The 13,574-nt window shown below is 41.9% G+C and overlaps 1 protein-coding gene across 3 annotated transcripts in view; it reads right to left on the bottom strand.

Annotated features, from left to right (window-relative positions):
• Nucleotides 1-1,747: 1,747 nt before the first annotated feature.
• THAP4 (THAP domain containing 4) overlaps nucleotides 1,748-13,574 on the bottom strand; it is a 35,573-nt gene continuing 23,746 nt past the window's right edge. The window contains exons 4-6 of one of the 3 annotated variants that reach the window (XM_084846992.1): nucleotides 11,812-11,921; nucleotides 11,507-11,610; nucleotides 1,748-2,060 (exon numbers count right to left, since the gene is read on the bottom strand). In XM_084846992.1, the coding sequence (XP_084703118.1) occupies nucleotides 1,941-2,060; nucleotides 11,507-11,610; nucleotides 11,812-11,921 (334 nt within the window). In that variant the 3' untranslated portion in view covers nucleotides 1,748-1,940. Of the gene's footprint in view, nucleotides 2,061-2,588; nucleotides 2,728-3,280; nucleotides 3,421-11,506; nucleotides 11,611-11,811; nucleotides 11,922-13,574 lie in introns of those variants that run through there. The other 2 variants (XM_084846993.1, XM_084846994.1) reach the window with 2 other exon arrangements.

Below are 13,574 nucleotides of genomic sequence, written 5' to 3'. Positions count from 1 at the left end.
ACCAACACTAAATAGTTTTTCCACTTGGCAATTGCCCAGTTCTGCTGGCACTCATTCATTCTTAAGAATTTTATCTCATTCAAGAACAATACCTCAGAGTCTGAGCAGGGTAGGGGTGGGGTGAGTTCACATGATCAGACTGATATGCAGAAGTGGAAATGTAGATAGAATTGACCCACAGCTGGACATACTGAATGATCATGTGGCTACACCCAGTTTGAATGTGATTCCACATTTACCATGCCACTACCTGCCCACTTGTGGAAGCTCTGCAGTAGGAGGGTAATAAGGCAATCACAGAGACACAGTGCATGGCCAGCTGCAATGCAACTCAATGTACATCCTGGTATTTCAGTTCAGTGTATGAAGTTGCCTTCAGATCAGACTGCTTTAATCAGAATCACTCCTGAGCGTTACAGGAAGGCTGTTCATAGGGGACAAGGGGTATGTGGTTGACCAGACTATCTGCTAATCTACCATACTATATATTGAAAAACCCTAGTGCAGATTTGATAGCTGAACCTTTTCAGAACAGAACCTTATAATCTGCTAGAATTTATGGAGATTGGAGGTGACTTTTAATTTGGATTGATCAAAAGACCTTGTTCCATTTCAAGCATTTTGGCACATAGTATTTAATGTACCAAAACTGTGCATAAACGATGAATCAGCAGCTATTTTGGTGAGTGTCATCCTTAAGCTTCCAGAACCAACAATTAAAAAAAAGGGAATAAACTGAGTGCATACATTTACACTAGTGCTCCTTAAAACTTCATTTTATTTTTCCCTGCATTTCCTCCTCTTGTACATATTTGATTTGGTATGCCAAAAAGGGAGGGGGGAAAGGAAGAAAGTGACCTTGAGATGGGACTGTGAAGTATTCAGTACCATACAAGGTCACAAACATTTCCCTCACAGAAGTTAGAAAAATTTGTCAGGGATGGTTAATTACCATCTTTGATAAAATAAAGCTTCTTCTAGCCAGGGTGTGGGGAGAAAAGGGAGAGGGAACACACTAATAGAGGATAATAGTGAGGAGGAGGGACATTATGAGATTTTTATATTGCTTCATTGTGGTGTTATATTTTTATTGGTTCTATTTTTATTATGGATTTTATAGGTGCTAGCTGCTTTGGGCATTTTTTGGAAAGGCAGAGTATAAATGTAGCAAACAAAATACAGCACGAATCTGTCCGTTATTGTAAATTTTCTGATATTTAGTGAATGATTTTCCCCAACTGTGAGAATACTTTTGATATTTTGCCACACTGATGCTGCAGTTTTTATCTCCGTTGTTGACTCCATTACAAAGCTCTGAGTCAGGTGCATATTGCCACTACAAAATCATGGAGGATGGAGTTTTTACCTGATCGCTCCTATTCTACAGAACTTTGGTGGTGCAATTATATTCTGAGTTCTCATCATGATCCAAGGAATGAGCAAATGCAGAAGAGACACAATCTTTCTGGGGATGGCTTAGCATTTAGCATATTTTAGTCTTAATCTGCTAGTTTCATGCAGTTATTAACAGGTTCTAGCTTTGGCCTGCATTTAATTAGAGGAATCCATGACCATTTCCTCTGCATAAATCACCTTGTTTGCAAACCATTACAATCACCAAAAGGAAACTTGAAGACTGAAGTCCCCCATCATTTCCACACTTTGTAAAGAATAAGCTTTGGAAGCTTAATGAGTGACAACATCGAGTAATTTCTAACGCATCATAATACCATTCAAAACCACACCCTTAAAAATAAAGACTTTTTTATTGGTGTTAGGTGTTTTTTTTTTTACGTCTACCATTACAGAAACGTCAGAGTAAACTCCTTTAGCAATTGCAAATTCTGTCAGGTATGAAAAGTCACTGTGTTTTGCTTCCCAGTTGCGTTCATTCTCTCCACACAGGCTACCATGCCTCTGTGCTGAAACAACTCTTTGTTTTAAGGAGTCACTTTCTTGTAGGTAATGTGAAGGTGCTGAGTCATTGGCTGTGTAGTGGTTGCCATGGAGACAGTCTGCTCTAGTTTCCCATCGGAATTGAGCCTGAATTTTCTAGTAATCTAAGAGGGAAAATAGAAAACACGCAGCTTATTATTTGATCTTGTTTATAATTCAAGAATTCAAACAACAACAAAGAAAAACCACGATGAAAGGGCTTGAATAAATCCAACTGTTTCCTCAGTACTGGGAAGCAAGTTGGCCATCTTTGCAAAATTCCATGGACAAAATATTAAAGCTTTTCAAATCCACTTTTTGCCAAAATATACTCTTATTGGGGAGAGACAAATAATATATCCAATATATCAGCAAAAGCTAAATTATTAGTTTAGGGGAGGTGTTAGAAGTTATTTCAGAAGACCTTTGTCAATGCTGTATCCAGGTATCCAGGGCTGGCCCAAGGCATTTTTCTGTATGAGGCAGAGCAGGAAATGATGCCTTTCTCTCTCATGCACAATCACCGCACTCCCCCTGCTTCTCTCTCATGCACACACCCCACAGTTACTTCCATCACCCATACACAAACATACACCCCATTCATCCAACATTTACGTAAACACAGAAGCACACTCCACCCTCCTTTCTCCTCTTCTCTGCGATTGCTGGGCTGACAGGACACTGCATGCTACACAATCCTCTCCAGTCCAAACAATAGCATAACAAAAACAACCTCCATCAGGGCACTTTTTTGGTCCCAGGCTCCTCCATGCCTTGTGCTTGCCTCACACACTGCAGAAAAAGGAGCACATTTTTACAAAAAACCCTTGCTTCAGCATCACCACCACCCCTCCCTGAGTCTCCCTTGTGTCTCTCTGTCCCAGGAAACTGTTGCTGCTGGCTGGCTGCTATAGAAACAATGGCAGGAGGCAACATGCCCCTCCCCACGTTGGATGTTGTACCTCTTCTGCCCAATCCATCTTCTTTCTCCTCATCCTGATGCTTTCCATGGAACATGTGTCCTATATAAATCTGGTCTATGCATGAAGCTAAGGTAAGTGTGTGTAAACATACTGGATGTGTCAGAGCTCCCAGGTCCAAAGATACAGAGTTCCCAGGTATATGTCTCCACTTTACACTGCTGTCCTTAGCATTGAACAAACATATTAGTGAGTAAGGCCCTTTCAAGATGGTGGGATTTACTTCTTAGTAAATATGCATAGTTATATGGTGACTTTTACTACAGAAATGTTGGTGCATACATGAAAAACATGCTTGCTGATCTACATACAGTGTGAACCTGGGCTTTGACTTGGGAGCTTGAAGTTGAAGTTCCTGTATTGAAACGCAGACTACCTTGTGCATCATGATAGGTTCCATGACTGTGTCAGTAACAGGAAAAGCGTAACTTGGAAGGCAAGCCCAGCAGGACAATCAGACCCCCAACACCTGGGTGGGGGGTAGGGGTAAAGGGAGACAGAGAGACTGAAAAAGAAATTAGGAATGTTCATCCCGCTTTTCAAACTACTAGATTTCTGTACACACACCAAACTACTCAATTTTGATTCAAATACCTTTGCAGAGAGTTAGGGGCTTGGATTCTACCTGAAACACCTTTCCTCCATTTGACTTCCATAAATTACAAATATTTCCAGTACCTATTGGGGCCATCTCCCGTTTTCCTGCCCATGTCTCTATCCCATCATTATTAAAGGACCGGCAGGGGAGGTAGGAGGTGGAGATTCTTGCAAAGGAGCCAATTTTTTAAACTGTGTTTAAAAAAGCAACAAGAAAAAAACCTAGTAGTGAGGGAAGCAGAATCTTTTCCCCACAGTCACAACTGTTGTAGCAGCAGTCTCCCCCTTATTCTACACCGCCCCCTCCCACAAGGCCAGTAATTTCCTTCAGCAGCTCAGCCAGCCGCTGTTTGCCTCTCAACAAGAAACTGTCGCTCACTTGAGTTCTGCAGTCCTCTTGTTCCAAGACTTGGCTGGAGGCCTGGGACGCACCTCCCACCAACACCAAGAGAATGGGCAGCCCTACCCTGCAGCTGAACGCAGCCTCTTGCCTCATTCCCACTCCTGTGTAGTGCCTCTGCAGCCAGTGTGCCTGCGACATGTGGGAGAGCTGCTGTGTGTCCCTATACTGAATGGCTAGAGTGCAGGGGACAGGCTGGGCAGCAGGATGGATGGAGACATGTGAGAGACAAGATGGCTGATCTGGCACCAGTGCTGGACAAACAGAGAGAACGTGAAGGAACTAGGTGCCACATGAGCAAGAGCAGGTAGTGGCAGCTGCTGGTGAGTGGATTGGCGGCACTGTAGGTGGGGGTGCATACTCATTCCGCCACCCTCTTCTACTAGCCCTGATCTGCTGCCTGAGCAAAGCCTTTACCTTGCCTAATGGGAGGGCTGGCCCTGCCGGGATCCTGCTCTGTGAGGAACTGGCCTAGAGTAGAAGAGCCTGAAGACACACTTCAAAACAGAGATGACTCAACTTTGCAACAGAATTAGAAATGGAAAATAACTCACACATGCCAAACAGTAAAAGAAAACAAATACACTGACAAATAGCTGTGACCTCTCTACTGGGCATTGTGCCTCCTCTGAAAGCTGCTCCTGCTTCTAATTTGTCAAGACAGATTTAAACCAAGAAAGAAAATCCAAAAGCAGGGAATTACAATACTGTAGTAGTAATAGAAGGCAAACTCAATGGAGAACTGGATTTAACTTTTCTCAAAGGAACAGTTTAGGATTCAGCAGCTTTGGACACAGGCCCTTGCACCAAACAGCTCTTGGCACACAATAAGGCAGTTTAATCAGAGTACACCTTGGCACTGGCCTGCAGCAAGGCCCTTCCACATCTTTCAGTAAAAGATTTCTGCACATAATCCAAGGTTTTGTGTATGTTCATCTGTGTCCTCTGCCCTTTTGCCATAGTTACTATCATTCTTAAAGAAGAGTGGAAATGAAACATCTGGGACTGCAGGAACCCTGCCCAAGAAATACTGACAAAGACTGTTGAGAGGAATTGTTCAAAAGAACACCAGAAAGAATTATTTAGTATTTTTATTCATTATTTATTATTTTAAAACAGAAAAAACAATGGGTGGTATCCAGTGTTAGTCCTACTTAGAGCAGACCCATTGAAATGAATGGGACTTAAGTTAGACTAACATTGAATACAACCCAATTAAGTTAATTAAGGGCACAACCCTAGCAGGCTGCTGCCTACTAGAGAGACGCCTCCAATCTGAGAGACTTCTGCGATTCCTGTGCTGTGCCAGTGCAGCTTGCAGGGTGGGAAAAGTGATTTCCCACTAGATGGGCCTCAGAACCTGTCTAGTGGAAAAAATTTAAAAGGAAGATGCAGAGGTGAAAATGACTTCTGAGCCTGTCTAGTGGAGTTACACTTGCAGGGGCGGGGCTGGAGAGATCATAGGATAGAATGTATCCTGGCTTCTTCTCATCCCCACCCACAGGAACCCCACCCCCTTTTTCTTCTCTTCAAGTCACATTTGTGACTTTGGGAAGCAGCCACTGTGGTTCTTTCTGCAAGATGCAGGGGGAGGGATTGCAACACAGAGTCCCCCTCCTGAGGTCATAGCAGTGTTTACACCCTCAAGAGAGGGACTCTAAAAAAATCTTATGGTCTCTGGGACACTCTCCCAGAACCATAGGATTGAGCCCTAGAGCTCAGAGACCAGTTATTTTGCACCATATATCGTGGAGAAGCACAGGCCTCCTTGGTAAGATCTATTCTTATCTATATACAAAGAGGTCTATATGGAACAAACTACTGAAAATTGCAATTTTTAATTAAATACCCAGGAAAAGTAGAACAAAAATCGTTACATTGCTTTGTGGAAGAGACAAGGAAAAGGAGATGCTGGTTTACTGGGATGCCTCTCCCCCTTCTCCCTCCCAGCAAGAGGCAGATCAGCTCAACACCAGCCACTGGCTAGAAAACTGTCAGTTGCTGGGAGTCAGCTTCTTCCACTCACCCACCCATCAAGAAATCTAGTTGCCCTGTGGCTATAGAAACCCTTGAGGAAAAAGGCCCCCGTCACCATGGAGAAGGGATGCGGGGAATTCAATCTGCTTCCACTCAGCAAGAACAAGATTTTTAAAATGTAATTTTTAAAGTATTTCTGTACACCACTCGAAGCCTTTGGGATGACAGGATATAAACTGAACAAACCTCTGCCACTATGAAGAAACTTGCTATTTATTCCGGTGTTAGTAATGGATTAAGATTAGAATGTTCTTGATTTATCTGGATCATATTTAGTACAATAACCCTTTCACACACTGATATGCTTTACAGATAACGTATTTTGAAGGCGAACTCTGAAAATGTGACTCTGCCTTTGTTGTGGAGCTTTGCGAGGGTGGGTGGGCAGACTTTAGCACACTCGTCCTCATGGGAAGTTTATCATACTTTAGCATGGATTTATAATGCATCGTGTATCATAAAGATTTATAAATAGGGGCAATTTTGTATGACAATATCCATAGGAAAGCTCTTGGTGCCTTGGAAGCAGAGTGGGTCTTTTGGCAAAAAAGAAGAGAGAACTGTTACTTCAACCAGAATGAAAAGCTATTTCCATTGAAGGCTGCTTAAATTATATTATTTGCTATTGTCCATGACTCTGCAAGGCCAGCATTTACATTCAGATCATTCCTACTTTATAGGCAGTATCCAAAGCTCTCCTTTTACTAGTCGGAATGACTGTTAGTGTAACAGGAAGCTAGCATTTCCTAGAGCAGCTGGAAACTAGCACTTCCAGAATGGAACAAGTCAGCAAAGCTCACAGAAGGGAGCTCTACTGAACCGTCCTGTTCCATAACTGTCAATTTCAGCTAGTTTCTGGGCTTGCTCCAAGAAGCGCTAGCTTCTCATTGCACTAGCGGTCATTCCAACTAGCTAACCTAATGCATACTGTCAGGGTGCCAGCTTTGGATACTGCTCTATGTTCTTTACTACTATGTCTCTTCCAACTTCCAATCCTATAATCCTTTGACCTGGATATTTCTGATATATCATGAAGCACTGCAGCATTTCTTAGCACTCAATTGCATCTTCAGGAGGGACTTTTATGAAGTGCATTTTACACTGGCAAACCTTGACATCTTTATAATGAACTAAGTGGTATGTTGTGTTTGGAGGCACCATCTCAAAAAAGAAATAACACTGGTGTCATCTTGTTGTAGTTCTTTTGGTGGTAAACCAATAGACTACTTTCAGGCTGGGCCAGAAATATTGGAACAAGGTTAACTGTTTGGGCAGTTGGCCTCTGTACACCACCACACTGAAGTTGAAAGGAAACACACCCAGATGGGAGCGAAGTCAGGACTTTCAGCTGTAATTCAAGGGATTTGACAAAAGTGGGGCACTAACCATTCAGGAAGGACAGCCAGTGGCATACACCCCCCCCCCCTTGTTGGTGGCTCATAAGTAATGGAACAAACCAACATCATTTCAAACTTAAGGATCGCCTTTAATACCTGGATGAAAATCCTTTGCAGTCAATGACTGCCTGAAGTCTGGAACCCATGGACATGACCAAATGCCGAGTTTCCTCCCTCGAGATGCTTTACCAGGCCTTTACTGCAGCTGCCTTCAGCTGCTGCCTGTTTGTGGGTCTTTCTGCCTTCAGTCTTGTCTTCAGTAATTGAAAACCATGCTCTTTTGGGTTGAGATCAGGTGACTGACTTGGCCATTGAAGAACATCCCACTGCTTTGCCTTGAGAAACTCTTGGGTAGCTTTTGCTGTATGTTTTGGGTCATTATCCATCTGCAATACGAAGCGGCCTAACAGTTTGGCAGCAGTCGGCTGAATCTGAGCAGAAAGTATAGCCCTATACACTTCAGAATTCATCCTGCTGCAGCAGTCAGTCATCAATAAACACCAGTGACCCGGTTCCATTGGCAGCCATACATGCCCATGCCATAACACTGCCTCCACCATGTTTGACAGATGATGTGGTATGCTTTGGATCAAGAGCTGTTCCTTTCCTTCTCCATACTTTTCTCTTCCCATCATTCTGGTACAAATTAATCTTGGTTTCATCAGTCCAAAGAATCTTATTCCAGAACTGGGCAGGCTTTTTTAGGTGTTTGCTGGCAAAGGCTAATCTGGTCTTTCAGTTCTTGAGCATTACCAGTGGTTTGCACCTTGTTGTGAAGCCTCTGTATTTACATTCATAAAGCCGTCTCTTGACTGTAGATGTTGACAGTGACATGCCTACCTCCTCAAGAGCGTTCTTGGCCTGGCTAGATGTTGGGAAAGGATTCCTCTTCACCCTGAGCAGAATTCTGCGGTCATCCACTTTAGTTGTCTTCCATGGTCTTCCAGGCCTTTTGCTGTTGCTGAGCTTGCCAGTTAATTCCTTCTTTTTCAGGATGTTCCAAACTGTTGTGTTGGCCACTCCCACTGTTTTTGCTATCTCTCTGATGGGTTTATTTTGTTTTCTCAGCCTAATGATGGCCTCCTTCACTCGCATGGACACCTATTTGGACCTCATGTTGGGAGTTCCAGTGAACAGCTACCACATGCAAATGTGAACTCAGAACCACCTCCAGGCCTTTTATCTGCTTGATTGGGCATGGGGTACCCAGGAAACAGGCCACACCTGGCCATGCAGCTGCTTGTCAGCCATTTGTTCCATTACTTATGATCCACCAATGATGGGGGTGTGCATATGCCACTGGCTGTCCTTCCTGAATGGTTAGTGCCCCACTTGTGTCACACCCCTTGAATTACAGCTGAAAGTCCTGACTTCGCTCCCATCTGGGTGTGTTTCCTTTCAACTTCAATGTGGTAGTGTACAGAGGCCAACTGCCAAAACAGTTATCCTTGTTGCAATATTTCTGGCCCTGACTGTATAACAGGGGTTAAATGTATTGTTAAATTAAATTAGCTCCATGGTTCAAAAATATACAGAACTAGTTTAGCGTGATGTAACTGACAGTTATAAGCAACAGGGATATAACAGGATGAAAATGTCTGTAAATAACCTGCTAAGTGTGGAAGGCTGAGCACATGGGGTCTTAATAGCTATTACAAGTATTTGTGTGTCTTCTGGGATTGTGCGGAGGCAATGGTGAAAAACAATGAGCAGTGTGAGGGGCCAGTATGTATGGGGTCATTTGGGGCATCTGGGGAACATAGGCTACTATCTGTTTTGAGTGGCCACCTAAATATTGTATATTTATTAAGTTGTCTCACAATGCCTGGCCTCATTATAGCTTTTTTTTAATACTATGTTGAATGATTGTTAGGTGGATGCACATATAAACAATCTCATCAATTAACAGGCTTTGTAGACTCTAGAATCACCAGAGGTCACAAACAATACCCATCAGCATCCTCAGTATTTTTCTTGCATGCTTAATTTCATTCTCTTGAGGTGTTTGGCTCTAGACACATTGCCTTGTAGACATGCATGATCACATAGGATTCCACCCCTTTAAGAAATTGTCACATTTCTTGCTAGCATTCTTCTCTTCATGAGACTTTTCCTCTCCTTTTTTTCTGCATTCATCTTTCCCTCTTCAGGTTATTTACAGATCTTTTTTTTTTTACTCTTTTAATATACGTTTTTGCCAACTGGTATCAATGCTCAATGTCTAAAGTATTATTCCTCACCAGGTAATCTTTGTTCTCCTTGTTAGAGAGCTTAACGAAGCAAATATATTCCTTTGATAAGAAGGAAGACAAAAAGGTCCTGCATTCGTCAGAGTAACGAAAGAAAACTTCGGCGGAATTTAAATGGGCTCTGTTCTTTCTCATATTTCATACTGCTGTGGGATCTGCGCCACTTTAAATTTTGGGCCATTAAGCACTTGGTAGGAGAGACAGACAAGAACAGCAGCAGAGGACCTGAAAAAACTCAAGGGCAGATATACAGCAGATAAATGTGTGAGACACAGCTACTATCATCACTCCTTCAAATAGAGAACTCAGGGGGTGAGTGCCAACAGAAATGGAATCTAAACACAGCAAATGGATCTAGGCTTCTTGAAATCTTATCACCTTCCCCACAATTTAGATGCAAATTCAGTAGGATTGTATCTCTGACAGTGAGGTCTCTTTTGAACTTTTAGGTTAGAATGGTATGGAACCAAGTATGTAGCTCACATGCTACGTCTTTAATTTCTCTCTTGAAATATGGATAAGCGACATTCCTCATCTGCTTTCTTTAATATATACAAGGGACTTTGTTTAGATATAATTTTTTGACATTGTAGTGACCTCTTTTTTATACTTTGGTAGAAACATGCTTGTGTATATTGTCTTCTTCCGTTAATCTATATTACAGTAACTCAAGGTCTGTAAACTGAATGAAGATAACTTAAAATAAAACAATAACAACTCAATAACATTTATATAGTTTTCAAGTACTGAAAGCACTTCACATGCATTCTCTTAGTATCCCTTACAAGACCTTTTGTAAGGTAGATTATCCCAAACTACCTTATCAGCGGTATAAATTGAACAAGTATTAGAGGATACACTTCCTTCCAAATAAGTCAAAACCAAACCAAACTTTACAAAAACTATGAAGAGGCACATGTATAAAAGTAAAAGTCTGTGTATGGAAGCATTAATCATATCCATAAACAGCCATTTAATGATGAAGGGTGAGCAACTAGCCTGTAATTTAACATAGCCACTAATTTATTTTCTGTATTGGCTTAAAAAAAAAGAGAGAGAGAGGAGAGGAGGTTTTCTTCACAGTCCAATGCTCAGATATACTTAGTATTAAATTGCAAAAAAACCAAAATATTTTAAGATAATTTGTTGTGGTTATGAAATATAAAAAAAGAACAGCAACTATGGCACTGTTGTTGACATACAGCCAATCACCCTCCTTTCGAAACAAAGAATTAGACCTTTTGCGTTTATATGTAGGCTCCATAGCCATTTCATTGGGCAGAATCCAACGGGGTGCTTACACCTCCGCGGGTACTCTTGCGCCCCACTGATACTGTTGCACAAGTTCCGTTGCGCGCTAGTTGTACAACAGATATTTAGTGCTTCCCAGAGGAAGCCCTGAAATGAGTGGAAACACGCATTTCTCGATCAGGACAGGTCAGTGGAACTCCCTTATGTGAGCTCCGCCAACCTGCCCCATTCCAGAAACAAGCATTTTCACTCGTTTCCTGTTGTCCCGGACATGCTAAATCTCCCTTCCACAAGTGGTGGGTTCTGCTTACATATGGGAATCAGCAGGGCACAAGAGAAAACAGCAGAGGCATAACGGTCCTGTTGGATTCCACCCACTGTTTATAACAATAGTCATAAATGTGTAGAACCAGTGAGTTGGCTGAAACCATAAAGGTTTCTGAGGAATAATCACATGGGGGCTTAAATAGGAGAAAGGGGATGCCTGCCCTCTTTCGCTAGATGCCACCTCTAGGTAAGTTGCATTGCACTGTTTCAGAGAACCTTCTATGATAATTTATGAAAGAGGGATTTACTCATATAATTTACTCAAACAATAGGATGCTGAGTATGTATTCGTCATAGTTAGCGACCATCTAGACCACATTTAAGCATACTCACTTGTTCTACATGGGGTTTCTTGGCAAACGAGATCCTTGCTACAGAGTGGGAAGCTATAGAAAGCTCCTGCCCATTTACCTCTCCTTCCTCCACCTCTACCAAACCTGGATCAAGAAGAGATTACAGTTCACAAAGTTGTATGCAGTTAACAAAATTGTAATATAAAAAACAACAACAACTACCCGTATTGGTCTATAACAGGCAAGGAGGTAGGGCAACGAAATACTTTCTGTCTCCTTTCAGGGAAGTCAAGTTTAAAACCAAGTTGTTGTTTTTTTTAAATGCTAATGTAATTAGGCTTGTACCTGTGTTCTGAGCACTGATGAAGGCCACCTTGTTGGTGTCGGGTTTGACGCGGATAAATCCACATTCTCGGTGCATTGGTTTCCTGGTGTCTGGATGGAAGGCGTTGAATCTGTTAGGATATGAAGATACTAATATCACCATGCCTCTATAAACAAATCCTCCACAGAAACTAGAACTCATTCAGCTATTTTTTTCCAGCATAATTTGCATGAGAGGAATATGAGCAGGATTTCCGTTCTTGCTGTCTGTTAGTAGTAAACATGAAACCCCATCTAAGAAGCACAAGCATTTATAGGAATGTTATTGCTATAAAATTAGTGGCTCATAGATGACTGAAGACAGATAGATTCTTGGAGATATTTTTCTATCCTTGCAACTTTCTTTTAACCAAGTACTGCATATTTGCCTGTCCCATAAGATACTTGTCAGATATTTTGACACAATATTCTGACAAGTAACATTCACACTACAGGAATACCAAGCTGTAACAGACATTGCAGAGTAATATGGCAGCGCTTTTCTTCCTGGGTACAAAATTCCCCATTTGCATAAATTTCCTTACTGAAATCTTGCTTGACCATCTTAACCAGTTCTTAATCTACAAAACTAGTAGAATATGCTGGTTCTACACATCTGATCCAAATGTCATCTCGGCAGAAAAGCATGCTTTCTCCCATAATCTCCCTATTCTATCTCCTACATGTAAAATAAAAAACAAAAAAACCAATAGAGCCATGCTGGTCCATGAGAAAAATAAACAAAATCCTCAGTTGGGCAGTCCTTTATTAGGACCCGCTAAAATGCCACAAAAAAATTGTGCAAGCTTTTGAGTTCTCCAGAACTCTTCATCAGGCTCGGTAGTACAAAACTGTACAAAAAATAGGGGATGGAGAAAGAATAGCTTCCTACACTGTATTTCTTCCAAACTATACAAAGCAAGAGTGGTTGCTCCCTAAGGAGACAGAAAAATAATATTTTAAAACCCAATGTCCCCTTCAAGCAGGGGTGGGCAGAAAGTAGATCTCCAGATGTTTGGGACTTCAACTCCCATCATTCCTGACTACTGGCCATGCTGGCAGGGGCTTCTGGGAGTTGAAGTCCCAAACCTCTGGAGATCTTCCTTCTGCCCATCCCTGGTCTACAGGAGTCAAACATTTTCCAATGAGTGAAAATCCATATTTCAGCTGGGCAACTTGGCAGAAAGACCTACACAAGCAGCATAGCCATGTGGCAGAGTGCATTCCAAAGCACACTGAACTGACCACTTTGTAAAGGCTACAAATTAGTTTTTGTAACACACAGTTATGAGTTAAAACGAACAGCTTTTGAGAAAAAAGTTGCATGCATAACTGGGATAATCAGGGAGATGTTTGTACACCTACACAGCAGTATCATCTGAACACCCTTCCAATCCTCTCTGCAATTTTCAACACATTATAATCCACTGCATAAACATTTCAAGAATCACCCCACCCCCAAAGCCCAAACATAAACAGTATTGTATTTCCTTTTCGGTTTGTACATAAATGTCTCTCCACCCACCACATATCAAAAGAATCGGAAAACTACTCATATTTCATCAATTCTTTGAAAGGCTTAGAGGGAAATATATCACACTTTTGATCATGTCCACTCTTGCTTGGCTCTGGAAAAACATCCCCAGGTTACCAGGAATGACCCAATTAACCATTCAAACCAACAGAAAGAGGGTGGCCAAAACTCCTGTATCACATCCCCCACAACCTGCACTCTCCCCCAACAC

This window comes from Heloderma suspectum, chromosome 3, assembly GCF_057233095.1.
Source record: "Heloderma suspectum isolate Gila_16-S chromosome 3, 16-S_ref, whole genome shotgun sequence".
Taxonomy (NCBI): Eukaryota; Metazoa; Chordata; class Lepidosauria; order Squamata; family Helodermatidae; genus Heloderma; species Heloderma suspectum.
This window is presented reverse-complemented; position numbering and strand designations above follow the sequence as displayed.